The sequence below is a fragment of the Camelus ferus genome, chromosome 18 (genome assembly GCF_009834535.1).
Source record: "Camelus ferus isolate YT-003-E chromosome 18, BCGSAC_Cfer_1.0, whole genome shotgun sequence".
Taxonomy (NCBI): Eukaryota; Metazoa; Chordata; class Mammalia; order Artiodactyla; family Camelidae; genus Camelus; species Camelus ferus.
The window spans coordinates 14914509-14931883 of NC_045713.1; the positions used below are offsets into that span (position 1 = coordinate 14914509).

Sequence of the window (17375 nt, forward strand, 5' to 3'; positions counted from 1 at the left end):
CAGCCTACAAAATGAGAGAAAACATTTGCAAATTGTATATGTGATTAGAGTGTAGTATCTAGAATATATAAAGAACTCTTACAACTCAACAGAAAGACGAACAACTCAATTTAAAAATAGGTGAAGAGGTGGGGAAGGATATAGCTCAAGTGGTAGAGCGCATGCTTAGCATGCACAAGGTCCTGGGTTCAATCCCAGTATCTCCTCTAAAATAAATAAATAAATAAACAAACAAATAAATAAATAAATAACCTAATTACCTCCCTCCCAAAATAAAATAAAATAAAAAAGGTGAAGAACTTGAATACACAGTTCTCCATGTAAGATGTATATAAATGGTCAACAAACACATGAAAAGATGTTCAACATCATTAGTCATTAGGAAAATGCAAATTTAAGCTACAATGAGACACTACTTCACACCCATGAGGTTGGCTCTAAAAAACAGCAAAAACAGAAAATGACAAGTGTTAATGAGAATGTGGAGAAATCTGAAACCCTCCCACACTGCTGGTGGGAATGTAAAATAGTACAGCCACTATAGAAAACAGTTCGGCAGTTTTTCAGCAAGTTAAACATAGAATTACCATATGACCTAGCAATTCCACTCCTAGGTATACACCCCAAAAGAACTGAAAACAGGTATTTAAATAAATACTTATACACAAACATTCATAGCAGCATTATTCATAGAAGTAACCAAAGAGTGGAAAGAACCCAAATGTCCATCAACTAATGGATGGATAAACAAATTGTAGTCTGTCCATTCAAAGAAATATTATTCAGTCATAAAAAGGAAAGAAGTACTGATACCCAGGGCAACATGGATGAATGTCAAGAACATAATGCTCAGTGGTAAAAGCCAGATGCAAAATGCCACATATTTTATGATTCCATTTGTATTAAATAGGCAGAATAAACAAATCCATAGTGACAGAAAGCAGATTAGTGATTACCAGGGATGGGGGCAGGGGAGTCACTCCCATTTGGAAGTGACTGCTTAATTGGTGTGACATTTCCTTTTGGGGTGATTGAAATATTTTGGAACTAAATAGAGGTGGTGATTGAACAACATTTCAAATGTACTTAGTGTTACTGAATTGTACACTTAAAAAGGTAAATTTTATGTTATGTATATTTTACCACAGTAAAACTAAGTAACTGACCAGCACTACTCAAAACTGTTAGGGTCATCGAAAACAAGGAAAGTTGGAGAAACTGTCACAAATCTAGAGGAACCCAAAGAGCAATGAAAATTAGATGCAATGTGGTGTCCTGAATCAAATCATGGAACAGAAAAAGGACATTAAGTTAAAAATAAAGAAATTTTGACTTTAGTTAATAATAATGTGTCAGTGTTGGTTCATCAGTTATGAGAAATGCATCATACTAATGTAAGATGTCAACAGTGACGGGGGTGTGAGGGTGGATGGAATCTACAGGAACTCTGTACTATCTTTGCAGCTTTTTTGAAAATCTAAAACTATTCAAAAATTAAAAGTTGATTGAAAAAGAAAAAAGTTAAATATTCACCTGCTTTATGACTCTGATGTGTCATTCTAGGTATTTACTGAAGAGATAAGACAGCATATTGTGTGTAAAAGGATTTCTAGCTGAATATTTGTACCAGCTTTATTTGTACTGGCCCCAAATTGGAAATGTCCATTAACCAGTGATGGGTAAATAAAACTGCAGTCTATCCATGTGATGGATATACAAGTCGGCAGTAAAAAGGAATGAATTACTGATACAGGCTACAACATGGATGGGTCTCAAAATAATTATGCTGAGTAAAAGAAGCCAGAAAAAAAGGAGCATATGTTATACGATGACATGTATAGAAAACTCTAGAAGTACGCAAGTCTACGATGACACAAAGCAGAGGAATGGTTGCCTATGGTACAGGGAATGGCAGGAGGGTGATAATACAAAGGGCTGGGCACGGGGAAACGAGGTGAAGGATGTGTTTCTCTCTTGACTGTGGGGATGGTTTCTTGCATGTATACGCTTGCCAAAATTTGTTAAATTGCACACTTTAAATATATGCACTTTATCTTCTGTCCATAAAGCAGTTGAAAGAAATTTAAAACCGAGGAGGGGGGCTCTGGCCCCCTTGTCGGTGCTCCCTCTGTGCTCTGCTGTCTACAGTGGATGTCAAGTGCAGTCTGCCCCAAACCACCCATCACTTCTCCTGTAGCCCTCACAGCCACCTGGTCAGGCATCATGACCTCCGTTGTAACACTGAAGAATATGAGTCACCAAGAGGTTAACCTCCCAAGGTCACATGGCTTTAGGGACAGCTCTAGATGCCTATGCACACCAGTTAGCCCTAACTTACAGCAGATCTGCTGGACTTCCACTGGCCTATTGTGCCAGCCCTGAACTGGGCATGACAGAGTCAGCACAGAGCATGAGGGGAGGGTGGAGACATGGCCTTTCCTCAAAGACCCTTTGCCTCACTGGAGTGAGGATGATGTACTCTTGCTCACTCATTCATTCATTCAGGTATTAAACATACATGTTCTGAGGGCTTACGTAGCACTAAATACTATTGGAGACTTGAGGAGAGAGTCGAGTAGGGCAGAGAAGGTATCTATTTTCATGGCACTTACATGTCCAGATCAGAGACACAAAAGATAAGCAAAGGAGATGTTTCTAGATCATACTATGAAAATAAAATAAGGTGATGTAATAGGGAGTGGCTGGGAAGGATCTGCTTTGGTGAAGGTAGTCTGGGAAGCCTCTTCACAAAGATCTGAAGTTGGGAAGAGTGCTCCTGGGAACTGCACGTGCAAAGGCCAGGAGGCAGGAATATGGGGTTGTTCAACAGAGAGCAGGGTAGGATGGATGGAGGGAAGGCAGTGAAGGGAGCAGAGGAGGTGCAGCTAAAGGGAGTGAGTTTTATTTGAATTGCAATAGGAAACCATTGGATTGCTTTGTTTTTCTAAGGCTAATTTTTAAGTCATGCTCACTGAGATACAATTTTAGATATGGCAAAACTCACCCCTTTTAGTGCACAGCTGTATGAGTTTTGACAAACAGTGACTGCCGTATAATTACCACCACAATTAAGATATAGAACAGGTCCATCACCCTGAAATTATTTGACACCCAGCTCCTGGAAACCACTGATTTGTTTTGTCTTTATATTTCCATCTTACCCAGATTGTCATATAAATGGAATGTACAGTAGGAAGCCTTTTGAGTCTGGCTTCTTCCACTTAGCATAAGGCATTGGAGAGTCATCATTGTCCTTGTGTATTTCAGCAGTTGGCTTCTTTTTCTTCTTTATTTTTTAGTTGCTGAGTGGTAATTCATTATGTGAATGTACTGCAGTGTGTTTATCCATTCATAAGTTGAGGGACACTTGAGTGGTTTCCAGTTTGGGGCGATTATAAATAAAGCTGCTATCAACATTTGTGTACAAGTTTTTGTGTGAATGTAAGTCTTCATTTCTCTTGGGCAAATGGGATTTGATGAGTGGGATTGATGATCTGTATGTTAAATGTGTTTATTAAGAAACTACCAAGTTGCGGGGGAGGGTATAGCTCAATGGTAAAGCACATGCTTAGCATGCACGAGGTCCTGGGTTCAATCTCCAGTACTTCCATTTTAAAAAAAAAGTAAATAAATAAACCTAATTACCTCCCCCCAAAAACAAAAACAACAAAACAAAAGAAACTACCAGGTGTTTTCCAAAGTGGCTGTCCTGCTTCCCATTCTCAACAATAATGTATGAAAGGCCAAGTTGCTCCACATCCTTTCAAGCCCTTGGAACTGTCAGGGTTTTTGTTGTTGTGTGTCTGTTGTTTTAGCTATTCAAATAACTACCCACTGATACCTTGTGGTTTACTATGCATTTCTCTGATGACAAATAATCTTAAGCATGTTCCTTTGCTTATTATTTGTAATGAAGTAACATTCATATTTTAAAGCAAGACAAGAAAATTTAAACATAATTTTTTTCTCCACCCATTTGGGCCTCCTCCCTCCCCTCTTGTGTGCCTTGTGCATCTGTATTATGCACTAACCAGACCTCCCCAGCAGCAGGAATACCTGCTCAACCATAAAGGTCAAATTTTCTTCTTCTGATGTCAGCCATGTAACTCCTTTGAAGACAACATTCCTTTCTCAATCCTATAATGAGTCACGATGCATGTATTTTTGGTGAACTTTATGTATAAAGCCAATATATCATTTCTCTTAAAGATAATGAATGGTGCAGAACAGACCAGGTCAGATGACCTGGGGAGATACTGGGCTGAACTTAATGGAAGTTCTTAGCTTAAATATTTCCTGATGGCCATATTAATGATACTAGATTTACTACTTGTCTTCTATTTCACAAGATTATTGTTTCTTGTATTACCAAATGTGTGCCTGAGTCTCCGATAAAAATAATTGACTAGGTTACTTGAAATGATTGATCAAATATACAGTTCTATAAGATCAATGATTTTAATGGTGTAACTCTAGATCTGGGAAGAAGCAACAATAGGGAGCCATTTCCTGGACCACAACAGACTAGTAAGACAGAAAAGTCAGTCCAGAGGCTTTTGGCTGTTGTTAACAGTCCAGTAATAGCATGCTGAGTGGCCTATCAATGAAATCCTCCCTTGACCTGGGTATAAGCATTCCTAGCACCGTGGACAAACTGGTCATGAAATGCCTCCAAACCTTGGTCAAAATGAAGACTTGAAAGGGAGATTATGAAACATAGAATGTTGGCCACTATCCAGTTCTACAAGAATAGTCATTAGCCATTGCTGTCACTGACCTGCAACATACCCTGAAAGGAATTCCCGGTGAAAATCAGAACAAGGCATTTGGTGCTCTGGGAAAACAGGCAGAATTGGCCCTCAGATGGGTAGATATTATTGGGAAAATTTTTTATGAACTCAGTTCCATCACTTGTTTAAAGATTATTCTTTCTCCACTGAAGGGCTATCACCTTCGTGGTACTAACCATGTAAGTGTGATCTATTTCGGGACTTTCGTTAAGGTGGGTGTATTTACGTGTCTGCTGCTTTGCCAAAACCAACGCAGGGGTGGAGGGCGTCCCAGCGGTTAGCAGTCCCTCTTGTTCGCCCACCCTTCTGGGCTCAGCTCACTTCAGCTCCCTTGCCATACCCGTTGCCTGTTCCCCACTAGGGCAGCCCGGTGGAGAGGACTCCCAAGTGAGCTGCCAGCTGATCCGACCACGTGTTGGGTGCGATCCTCACTGGTGAACCGCCGGCGCGCTCAACCCTCCTTCAAACTCTGCCCGGTGGACGGACAACCGACGACGCGAAGAACCGGGCCGGTTTCCGGCCTGTCGTGAAGCCCAGGCTGGCTGCGCATGCGCGGGTCGCAGCCGGGCCTCATCTCGCCACTTCAGCAGTTAGTATTGCCTGTCCCTCGCAGTCCGGGGTCTCAACGCCATCGCTCTGCGGGCGCTTCTCCGGGGCTTCGGTCGGGGGCGCGGCTAGCTACTTTACACATGCCAGAGAGACGTGTGCTGGGCACAGGACCCAGGCGGGAGACTCAGCTTCGTGACATTATCGTACATTCTTTCTAGAGGAGTTTAGGAGGAAATGAGAAGCAGTATGTAGAGCGCCTAGCATAGTGTCAGGCACTTAGTAGGTGCTCAGACCGTGTTAGCCAGTGCCAGATGTTTGCAAATTGTGTGAAGAGGGCCCAGGTGTCAGCTGGGGCTGGATCCCAAAGCCCGCTCCCTCGGCAACGCAGGATGCCCCCTGCCGGCCGGCTGCCCTCTCTCGGGCCCGCATGGAGCATGCGCACATGGCACGGCCGTTTTGCCGCCTGTATTGTTTGGCCCCGGCTGCGCGCCGTCGCGGGCTCCGCGCGTTGCCATAGAGACCCGTGAGCGCTGAGTGGCGAGCTGCGGAGACCGTTGGCTTCTGCGGACACTGTTGGCTTCTCCGGAGCAGAGCGCCATGTCTTTCCGCGACCTCCGCAGTAAGGCAGCCCTGCCCTCTGTGACTTGCAGTCTTCCCGAGACTCGGGGCTCAGGCCTGCCGCGCCCCCTGTCCTGGCCCCGCCGAGACTCGCGCGCCGGAGCCCCCTCCCGGGCCTCTGCGGCCCAGGGGCACCCCTGGCGCGCTGCCAACCCCGAGGCTGAGCGCCCCGGCCCTTCCTTGTCTCGTAACATTTTCTGCGATGATGGGAGGTTGTGTATCTGCCACGAGTGGCTAGTGCGGCTGAGGAACCTAAGTTTTAATTTTATCTAACATTAATTGGTTTATATAGCCACATGGGGCTGTTCGCGATCGTATTGGGAAACGCAGAGAACCGTTTTTGAGTTGGGTTAGCTTAGAGCTCAGAGAAATGAACAACAAAACCTAGGAGAGGGCTGGTGAATAATGATAATTTCAGGTAACATTTTCCGATGTTAGTTCGGTACTTCCTGTTCTATGTATGTGCATCATTTCATTTACTCCTCCAAACAACTGTGCTCCTGCATTTAGAGACGAGGAAATGGGCACAAAGAGGTCAGGTAACTCGGTAAACAGACACAGGTGGTAAGAGCTGGTGCTGGAGTGTGAATTCATGTTGTCTAACCTCTAAAGTCTGCGTCCTTATCTAAAGGACCTGGTGAGGCGAAGGAAACCCATGTGCCTTGGCTAGAAGGGTGGGGAAGTGGAAGAATGGGGATAAGAGACTTAGTTACTACTACTTTGGGGGACACCTGTTACACAGCAGGGATTTTACATCAGTATCTTATTTTAGTCCTCACTTTAACAGTGAGATGTAGCGTATAATTCTTTGACGCAGAGAGAGGTAAAGTAGCTTGCTTCAGGTCACACAGCTAGAACTGGGTGGAAACAAGGATCAAAACATCAGACTGTGACTCAATCTCTTGCCTTTTGTACACTATCATTTTCTGACTTTGTAGCAGTGCAGCCAGCTGGCCCCACCTGCATTGGTGTAGCAGGCATTGCCAATTTGGGGGTGATCTGAGGGACCTCTTTAAGGCCAATTTTCTAACCGAGTTGCTGGTGCCTGAAATTTCACCATTAAAAATTACTCCTTTCAGTTTGAATTGCTCTTTTCTTACAATGTAAACATACAGGAAGAGGCACCACATTTTACTGATGCTTACTAGCACTGTTATGTGAGTTTATGCCCTCTGGGATTTGGGGGTTCTTGGTGCCCTTATGTCGTAGAGACCAGTGTCTCCTCCCTCTTAATTTGGGAAGGCTGGCATTCTGCTAGGGGACGTTGAATGGGGTTGTGTTGGGAAGAGTGTACAGGAAGGGGATTTCTGAGCATTTTGACCTTAAAGTGCCATTACAATTGTGCATTTTATGGTAAGAATCTTACTGTCTCCATCTTGACAATAATACTGCGGAATTAACAGAACTTGACTACTCTTTAGCTTGGTGAAATGTTTAGGTGGTGCCTGACTCTGTGATGGGAGAGCTGCTGCTTTGTTTTCCATCATTTCAGTTCAGATTTCCCCCAAAACAGTGATGGGGCCCTCCTATGCTGCTGCTCTTCCCTGTGCCCTTCTCTTCTCTTGTGTTGTCTGGTGAAATCCAGTCTAACCTCCAATTGCCCAGGTCGCTTATTTGTGAATATCATTGGGACATTTTGCATCTCCACCTTCAAGAAGAGTGAGGACAGATGTCATATAGCCAGAAGCACACTGAATATAGATCTTGGCGCATCGTGAGAACTGAAAAAATACTGTGTTTATTTCCAAGTCTTGCTTAAAGCTTAGTGACCACAAGTATTAGTATTACTGTTCTAGCCTGTTTGATAATAAACCTAAATATTGCTCTACAGTTCAACCATTCTCTTTTAGATTTCTGTAAATACAGTGCAACTGACATCTTAAATTTGTGTTACTAAGGTCCTGTGTGCTCACTAAAAAAAAAGAGGACAACTCAGAAATAACTCAGGAACACAGACTTCACCTTACCACTGTCACCCTGCAAAAAAACACAATTAACGTTTAAAAATGTTTTTCTTTATGACATTTCATAAAGCCAGCTAGTTCTCATTTTAAGTGGTAAAGAGAAAGATATCCAAGAGATAAATGAGGTATCCAAGAGAGAAATTAAATTCACAGCCAGTCCCTAAACCCCGTTTTAATGTATAGTTTCTACTTCTCCCGTCGAACTTAAATAAGTGTTTTTCAGGAAGCAGATTAAGTATTTTAACTTTTATCTTCTTTTTTTCTTTCTTTCTTAGAGTTGATAAATAGTCCGTAAAAGTGTCAGGTTGGGGATAAGAAGAGAAAGAAGGTGTCTAAGTTAATAAGTCATTGCTGTTTGACAAAGAACTGGCTAAATTGTGCTTTACCTTGGACAGATTTTACAGAGATGATGCGAGCCTTGGGATACCCTCGAAATATTTCTATGGAAAATTTCCGCACACCAAATTTCGGACTTGTATCTGAAGTGCTTCTCTGGCTTGTGAAAAGGTTAGAACTGCACTTTAGTGAGGTCTAAAAATGAAAACTAGATTTTATTCATCAGCTGCCTAGAAACAGGATGCTTTTGTGAAGCAAAAAGAAAAGTTCAGTAAAATTGGAGACTCATTTGTAACCTGTTAAAAATCAGCTGAGTGTGAAGAACACTGTGGGAGGAGGGAGTGCACCAGGCAGCGGTTAAAGAATTCTCAGTAGGAAGCAGGCACTTGGGGCTCATCCAGGCTCCTCTTCATCCTCTCACCTTCATGAGGGAGTAACAGGACCTCCTCACACATTCCAGTGAGCACACTGGATTGAAAATAATTTAGATTTCATTTTGCATGAAAAATCTAATTTGATTCAGGATTGGCAAACTTTTTGTTAAGGAGATAGCAAGTCTTTCAGTCATTGCAGGCTACGTAAGATCTCTGTCATATATTCTTCCTTGTGTTTTATTTTTTGTAACCCTTTAAAAATGTGAAAACCCTTCTTAGGTTGTAGGCTGTACAGAAAGAGGTCAAGGAATGCAGTCCACTGACCCTGCTGACCCCTGGTGTGTCACCAATAACTCAGAGGAAGGAACTCCAGCAACTCTGCTGGGTCAGGGGCTGGCAGCCGGAATAATAGTTCTGATTATTTTAATTAAACTTTGAAGTCTGAGGTAGGTTTAATTTTGTAAGCTGGGCCCCAAATTTGGTTTTTAAAATCCATTAAGCCTATCGTTAGGTGAGGATTTGTTTTTTCGGATGTTTGGTATTTTGTGTTGCTTCTGAAGCCTTTTCTTACTCCTGCTCCCTTAGCTGGGGACTCAGCTTCCTGTTCTTTCTCACTGTGGACTTTTTGCTTAATTAACTCGTATCTTCTCTCTCCCTGCAATAGGTATGAACCTCAGACTGACATCCCTTCTGATGTTGAGACTGAACAAGACCGAGTTTTCTTCATTAAGGCAGTTGCTCAGTTCATGGTTAGTTCACAGTTATTTGATGGAGTTGTACAATTAAATACGTTAGAAGGAGATGAAGACAACAAGGTCCTACTGTGTAGCACAAGGGATTGTATTCAATACCTTGTAGTAGCCTGTGGTGAAACAGAATATGAAAAAGAATACACAAATAAAAGTGAATCATGTTGGCAGAGACAGTTTCAAATGACCTACATGGGATTTGGTTTAGATTTTACATAGAAAAGATCTTAAACTTCTTTTTTTCGGTCTGAAAATAGGCCACCAAGGCACATATAAAACTCAATACTAAGAAGCTTTATCAAGCAGATGGGCACGCAGTGAAAGAGCTGTTGAAGATCACGTCTGTCCTGTACAACGCTATGATGACCAAAGGGATGGAGGGCTCTAAGACAGGAGAGGAAGATACCAGCAAGTTCAAGTTTGATATTAGCTCAAAGGTAAGGGCAAGGAAAGCTTGCTGTGAGGGGTGGGATGTTTATTTCTCAAACTGTGAAACGGAGCCTGTCAGGTACAGTGCCCCTTCTTTCCTCACTGCTTGACCGAGGCCCGAGGTTTGTGCTCATCTGCTTTTGGATAAAAACAGAAGGGACGATACATGCAACTATTTATTGAAAGCCTGCTGTCTGCCAGGCACCGTTCCAGCACCAGGGATACAGGCGTGAACGGCAAGGACAGGAATCCTCTGTACCCACGGCTCAGCTTGTGGAGTCAGGGCGTAAACCCCAAAGCAGAAGGAGCAGCGGGTCAGACGTGCTGAGTGTGTGCAGGATAGCAAAATGGGAGGGCTGCAGGGCACGGAGGAGGTGTCCCACGTAGGGAGCTGGGTCAGCCTCAGGGTGACAGTCCTCACCCTGAGGATTGGGTGACATCTTCAGCAGAGATCTGAAGGAGGAAAAGAGCAGGCCATTCAGTGGAAGGTGGGCTGTGTGTGTTTGAGGAAATGCAAGGGAGCCATGTGGTCAGAGTTGGGAGGGGAGGCAGTGATAGACCCTGTGGTCCCTGGGTCCTTTAAAACTGACTTTTTGGTTTTTGGGTTTTTTGTAGGGGTAGGGGGTAATTTGGTTTGTTTATTTAATAGAGGCACTGGGGATTGAACCCAGGACCTCGTGCATGCTAAGCACACACTTACCACTGAGCTCTACTCTCCCCCAGAAGACTTTTTTACCTGAGGTGGAAAATCGTTGAGTTTTGAAGAGAGAAGGACATGACTAGAAATTTCACATTAGAGGAATCACTCTGGTTGCTGGGTTAAGATCAGACTGAAGGGGAAAGCAGAGGCGGAAGTGTTAGAAAGCAAGAGATGGGGGAGGGTATAGCTCAGCAGTAGAGCGTGTGCTTAGCATGCATGAGGTCCTGGGTTCAATCCCCAGTACCTCCATTTAAAAAAAAATTCAATAAATAAACCTGATTATTCCCCCTGCCAAAAAAAAAAAAAAAAAATTTTAAAAAGCCAGCAAGAGGCAGTGGTGACTTTGAGTGGAGCACAGGTCGAGTGCTCAGCTGAGCTTAGGGAGAGAGGATGAGCTGCCAGTGTCTGAGGACTCAAAGCAACAAGCCAAAAACGAGAACTGTCTTTAACTGCGGTGGTATAAGCAAGGGGCTAAAACCGGAGGAAGTATCAACTCCCTGTTTCACACGATTACTCTGGCAGCTTTAATGCACCCAGAGGTGTGGGAGGGCTGGGAGTGGAAAAGTAGTAGGTACTGAGTCAGTGGGAAAAGTGGCCTTAGTTTTCTCCCCACCTTCCCCATAAGGTGGCCTCAGCAGAGACACTGAAGAAGACTGGGGTCCACACCTCAGATAAAGAGACCTGGGAATGAGGAATGCAGGGCTGGGAATGCAGGTCTTTATCAGGATATGCCTGGCCAGAGGGCCTGAGTCCTTGACTGCAACTGTCTTCAGAGACTTCAGGGCACTGGTGTTGGGGTCGGCATTCCCCATGTGGCCTGCCAGGTAAAGTTGCTGTAATTGACTGTGGTCAGGCCTCAAAAATCATACACAGGAGCCAGACTCCTCAGTGGAAGGAAGTAGCCAGAGGTTAGGACGTATTTTGAAGGTAGATCTAATGGGATTGGATGTAGGTTGAAAGAAAACAGGCAGCCCAAGGAGGATCCTGAAGCAGCTCTGTCCGGCGGCACTCCCTGTGACCATGGGTGTGTTTGCACGTATGCCATGCCATACAGTAGCCACTAGCCACGTGTTGCCAGCATGACCAAGGAACTGAGGTTTACATTTTATATAATGGTAAATAGTTTAACACTGAAGATGCCTACATGTGACTAGTGGATAGTATTCGATATCATAGCTCTAAGGTTTTTGGTCTGAGTACCTGCAGGGATGAAGTTGCCATTTACTGAAATGGAGAAGAGTGTGGAAGGAGCAGGGTTGTCAGGAAAGATGAGGGGTTCGCTTTGGGGCATGTTAAATTTGCAATGTCCAAGAGATATCCAAGTGGAGACAGTGAGCCTTAGCTCAGAGCTTTAATCTCAGTATTAAAGCTGAGAGCTTCTCAGGGGGAGGGCATAGCTCAAGCAGTAGACTGCATGCTTAGCATGCACGAGGTCCTGGGTTCAATCCCTAGTACCTCCTCTAAAAATAAATAATTCTAATTACTTCCTCCCACCAAAATAAATAAATAAACAAATAAAAACTGCAATTAAAAATAACATAAAAATGAAAGCTGAGAGCTTCTCAAACTCTTCCAAAAGATTGAAGAGGAGGGAATGCTCTCAAACTCATTCTATGAAGCCACGATCACCCTGATACCAAAGCCAGGCAAAAACACTACCAAAAAAGAAAACTGTAGGCCAGTATTGTTGATGAACATGGATGCAAAAATCCTCAACAAAATATTAGCAAACAGAATCCAACAACACATAAAAAAGATTATGTACCATGGTCAAATTGGGTTCATCCCAGGGAAACAAAGATAGTTCAACGTATGCAAATCAATCAGTGTGATACACCACATCAACAAAAGAAAGGACAAAAATCACATGATCGTCTCAATAGATGTAGAAAAAGCATTTGATTAAACTCAACACCCATTTATGATAAAAACTCTAACCAAATTGGGTGTAAGAGGGAGCATATCTCAACATAAAGCTGAGAGCTTAGGAGGGAGTGTGAAAGAAAACTGTGTGAAGAAGTGTGAAAAGAAGTGTGAAGGAAAATTGGAAATTCACTGCTATTAGTCCAGGAGCTGGACTATCGGAGCAGAATCCTGGAGGACCAATGAAATGGGAAGAAAGTCGTCAGCTGTGAATGGACAGGGAGAGTTGTCGCTTGTGGTTTGAAAATGAAAGAGGGGAGGTGGGAATTCATTATTGAGGGGAGAGAGAGAATGGGCAGAGTTGAGAAATGTTTGTGCTCTTTGGAAACTGAGCATCTTCCAGAAAGAGAGGGTGATGTGCAAATCCTAAGAAAGAAGCTTGTGCAGAGGGCTGGAGGCTAATCCATCATTGCTGTCACCTTCACAGCAGGACCTTGTGGGAGCCGGGTGCTGTTGTAAGGCCTTCATGCGTGTGAACTCATCTGAGCCTCACAGCAGCCCTGTGAAGTCAGTCTAAAGGCAGAGGATGAGGGAACAGGGAGGGTTTAACATGGGGCATCAGGATTCCACGATAGGAATGTGTCCCTGGGGTTGCCCCTCCTCTGGTTACCCCGCAGCTGCTGAGGTCCCTTATTGTGACCTAGTCCAAATAGGAAGCGTGTCTGCCTTTACCCCCCTACACCTCCTGGTTGCAGAGGACAATTGACCTGACATTCAGGTTTTCAGAGAGACCCAGGTGACCTGGAATCAGCCTAATTTGTACTTAGATCAGTGATCCCTAGACTGGTGTCTTGGGAGCTCTCTTCTGCAGGATGTGAACATGTGTCTTCTGGAAAACGTGCTCTGTAGTCACGTAAGTCAAGTATCCCAACTGAAGGTGGGAATGGATACGAACAGGTTGGTTCTTTCTGAATGCCTATTAAAAACCTGTTACTAGAGTTTGGCTTTGATTTTTTCTTTCCAGATTGCAGATTTGAAAGCAGCCAGGCAGCTTGCTTCAGAAATCACTTCCAAAGGAGCATATCTGTATGACTTGCTGGGCAAGGAGGTGGAGTTGAGGGTAAGCAGTGTTCAGATAATTCAGTCACCTCCTTAACTAAGCAGATTTCCAAGGTTTTTTTTCCAATTCTATTTTTCCCTGTTTTCTGATTTTATTCAACTGTACCTGATTAACTGAGATACTGTGTGGGAAAGTAACATACATACAGTGTTTGCTGCTGTTCCTGCTTCTGGTGGGCACTGGTCTGTTTCTGGTACCTTTGGCATCTGGTTCAGAAATGGCAAATAAGTGCCTGTTGCTAGAACGTTCCTCCTTGTGCCCGTGACAGGCTTTATTGATCATGATGTGTTTCCTCAGTCTCAGCACCCTGCCCAGCAACATGCTCTTCTGAGCCTGTGGTTCCCAAATCGTGTTGCCCAGCGGAGTCACCTGGGGATCTTTACAAACTCCTGATGCCTGGCTTCCATTCTGGTGTCATTGGCATAGAGTGTGACTTGGGCGTCAGGAGTTTTGAGTCTCCTGGGTGATTCTAACATACAGCAGAGTTTGGGAACTAGTAATTAATCTAGGCGGCCCCTAGTAATCAGTTGAAGTTGATGTTACAGTTGAAATTTATTTGCAATCCTTATTCCAGCCAATGCTAGTCAAGGAGTATGCTCTATCCCCTGTGTTTAAGGAGCTGTTGAAGATTAGGTTCCTAAAACTCAGAGCTCCAAAGAGCTTTTAAATCACCTGATGTCCCAGTTGCGCCCCCCCTCCATGACGGAGAATCAAAATGCCTAGTAGTTAGAGCCAGATTTTTAAAGATCTCCAGGTGATTCCAATGTGCAGCAGTTTGGGACCTACTAGTTGAAGAAGAGATGGAGTATTGTTTAATTCTGCCTGTAGGGATTTATGGCATTTATGTTCACATCTAATGTTTTTGAGTTAAATGCATTCAATTCATTCCATTCCCATCAGGTGTATCATCCCTGACTATTCTTTCGCTGCCTTGCCTGTATTCTGGCATTGCTGATACAGTGTCATGGTGTTTTTCCTCCCACTTTTCATTTCTGCCTCAGGAGCCGGCCGGAAGCTGGGGACCTGGGTGCCAGCTCACCGTCCCTGCTTTTGATATATTGACCGAGTGGTTGCCACCTGGTGAAGTGTAGTTGGCAGAACAAAACTGCCATTGCTGCCTAAGAGCTAATTTAGATAAGCAGTGAGGCAGCTCTGGGCCGGCCGTGTTTTCTGTTTGTAGTGCCATAGTGAACATTTCTCCAGGTGTTCATCACAGACCCAGAGACAAGAGCTAGTTGCCTGCTGTCTGCCAGCAGAGCTGCAGCTTCATTATGAGACTTGGTGAACTCACCAGGGTCCCCCAGGGGCCCTTGGAGCACCGTCCTGTGATGAACTGATGAAACAGTTAGCAGCTGAACTGTTTCTATGGAAGCCATGAGACCCTGAATGTAGTACTTCTCAGATTCTGTATATGGTCTTGATCTGAGGAGGATCCCCATCTCAACAAACATTCATTGAGGACTGACACCAGCCACAGGCAAGGAAGGCACCATGCTCTATCCTTGAGTGGGTCGTGGTCCCTGCCCTCAGCAGCTTCCCACCAGTGGGGAAGGTGAGGTGCACTGTGGAATAAGGAAGCATAAGACAGAGTTTGATAAAGTGCTCCAGGAACCTCATAACTGTGTCCACATTAAACTCCCCTATCTCACAAGTTTCCAGTACTGATATGATAGGCACAGATGCCTCCCTTGATGGTTAGTGGTTCGTGCTAGGGGCACAGCCAAGATCTCACCAGGTACGGTTGTCAGTGATGGGCAACTTGGAGGGACGTGTCATAAAGAAGGTTGTGGAGGCTGGCAGGGGGCTCAGACAGCAAGGTGAGCTGCACTTGTTTTGGGGTTACCTGAATGGAATGCAGATGAAGAAGCAAATTTAGGAGAAAGGATTATGGATAGTGAGTTTAGTTTCCCACAGCTGAATGGTAGAGTGCATGCTTAGCATGCATGAGGACCTGGGTTCAATCCCCAGTATTTCTATTTTTAAAAAATTAAGAAGAATAGATGCCATTAATCTCTTAACGAGTGTTCAAAACTTATAAAATATTAATTGTGAGTTAGCCCTGGTCAGATGGGCATATTTCCTCCTCACAACCTCACATGAAAAAAATATGTATCTTCCTTACACTGATGAGAATACTGAGAATACAGAAGACACTTGGAGGGGGGTGGGTGATGGCAGAAATGTCTTTGCATCAGAGACCCACTGAGAACCAGTCCATAAGCCATATCTAGATCTGGGAACTGGTCCTGAGATTCCTCTTCTGAAAAAATACATCATTTCATTTCATTGTTTCCCGTAGAAACTGAGAACAGAAGCAATTGCCAGACCTCTGGAAATAAATGAGATGGAAAAAGTGATGAGAATTGCAATAAAAGAAACTTTGGTAAGATTAATTTGCTTTTATTTAATGTTTTTGTGCTTGGAACTCGAAAATAGTAAGAATTCCTGGCCCTACAGGGTAGTAATGCCAGGCTTCGTAACAAAGAAGGGATTTGTCAGCAGGGAAGTGACAGATTTAGAGGATGTTCTGGAATACCTAGGCTGCTTCCGCATTATAAATGTGGACAATTCCTCATGTTTCTCAAATTTTGTCAATTTTATTAATTTAATATTTCTCTTAAATTCTTCAATAATTTTAGTGAATGCTGTATTTTGTGGACTCTTCACTCCTTATTTAACCAGTTCCTCACTGCTGGGCATTCAGATGATTTCCAGGTTTTCTTTAGTCTAAACATCACTGTAATAAAGAGAATGCCCACCAGCCTTTACTACTCACCCGTGAGCAGGTACTATTTTTACATCTCATCTGAAGTATTCATTGGAAAGGCAGAGAGCTGGGGGGACTCAGGACTCAGACTACTTAGGTTTGAATCCCTGTGTGTGATTTTAGGCCAGTTAACTCACCAAGTGCCCCTGGGCCTCACTTTCCTCATCTGTAAAATGGGGAGAATGGCAGTGCCCACCACATAGGGTTCTTACGAGCATCCATTATGATGGGGTGTGTCATACATAGTCTTTGGCACATAGTAGGTATTCAGTCATCATTAGAGATTTATTTTATTCCATAGACACAGACGAGGGAACCTTATGGAGGAGTGGTTATAAATTAGGAAGTATTTATACTTCCTTTTATATATATATTTAAAAATTAGGAGTAGCTATAAAACAAGAATTTGCTGAGAGTTATACAAAAGTCAAAGATTGATAGGTTTTTGTACTACTCTTGTTGTAAAACAGTAATAACTCCCTAGGCGACCCAGCACGGGGAGTCAGAGCCTCAGCAGGGGAGAAGGGCAGGACAGCCGAGATGGCAGTTTGGTTACGTACAGGCAGATTGATCAAGTAAGTAAATGTGTTAAAGATAATGGAAGCCAAGTTTCTTACTGTTGGAGGAAGGAGTTACAATATGAAAAGGGATAAAATTAGAATGAAACTTGAAATAAGAGGTGTTGGTTAAGTGCATGGTTTTCAGTACGTATGTAGGTAGATACAGGAATAAATTTTGTTATACGTATGTGTCCGTGTAGCATATGTATGACGTGTTTATGTGCATACTCATGCACACCCACATACACATACATTTCTTAGCTCTGAGCACACCTGGCACCCAGATCTTGGCTTCTAAATGCCATTTCTCCACTGAAAGGAACTAGGGCTCTTGGGGAGAAATGTCTGATTCCAGAGCCGGGACAAGAAAGTAGAAGATCTTCTTGTGCCAGAAAGCAAGGAAATAGTCGAAGAATGACGAGGGTCTGCCAAGGACACAGCAGCCAGCCTGAGTGGGCTTCCCCTGGCCACACCAGGGACAGTTTATGCATCAAAATAAATTATAGTAATGGATTATAGACCTTTGAATGAAATGGGAGAGCATGGGTTCTCACTG

At 43.6% G+C, this 17375-nt stretch overlaps 1 protein-coding gene across 7 annotated transcripts in view; it reads left to right on the forward strand.

The window, feature by feature from the left end:
- The first annotated feature begins 5400 nt into the window (after positions 1-5400).
- The window catches only part of CLUAP1 (clusterin associated protein 1), a 29948-nt gene continuing 17973 nt past the window's right edge, over positions 5401-17375 (forward strand). For 2 of the 7 annotated variants that reach the window (XM_014554576.2, XM_006179123.3), the window contains exons 1-6: positions 5413-5958; positions 8317-8428; positions 9296-9380; positions 9638-9817; positions 13397-13492; positions 15792-15875. In XM_014554576.2, coding sequence (XP_014410062.1) covers positions 5937-5958; positions 8317-8428; positions 9296-9380; positions 9638-9817; positions 13397-13492; positions 15792-15875 — 579 coding nt within the window. In that variant the 5' untranslated portion in view covers positions 5413-5936. Of the gene's footprint in view, positions 5959-8316; positions 8429-9295; positions 9381-9637; positions 9818-13396; positions 13493-15791; positions 15876-17375 lie in introns of all 7 variants that reach the window. The other 5 variants (XM_032461123.1, XM_014554578.2, XM_014554577.2 and 2 more) reach the window with 5 other exon arrangements.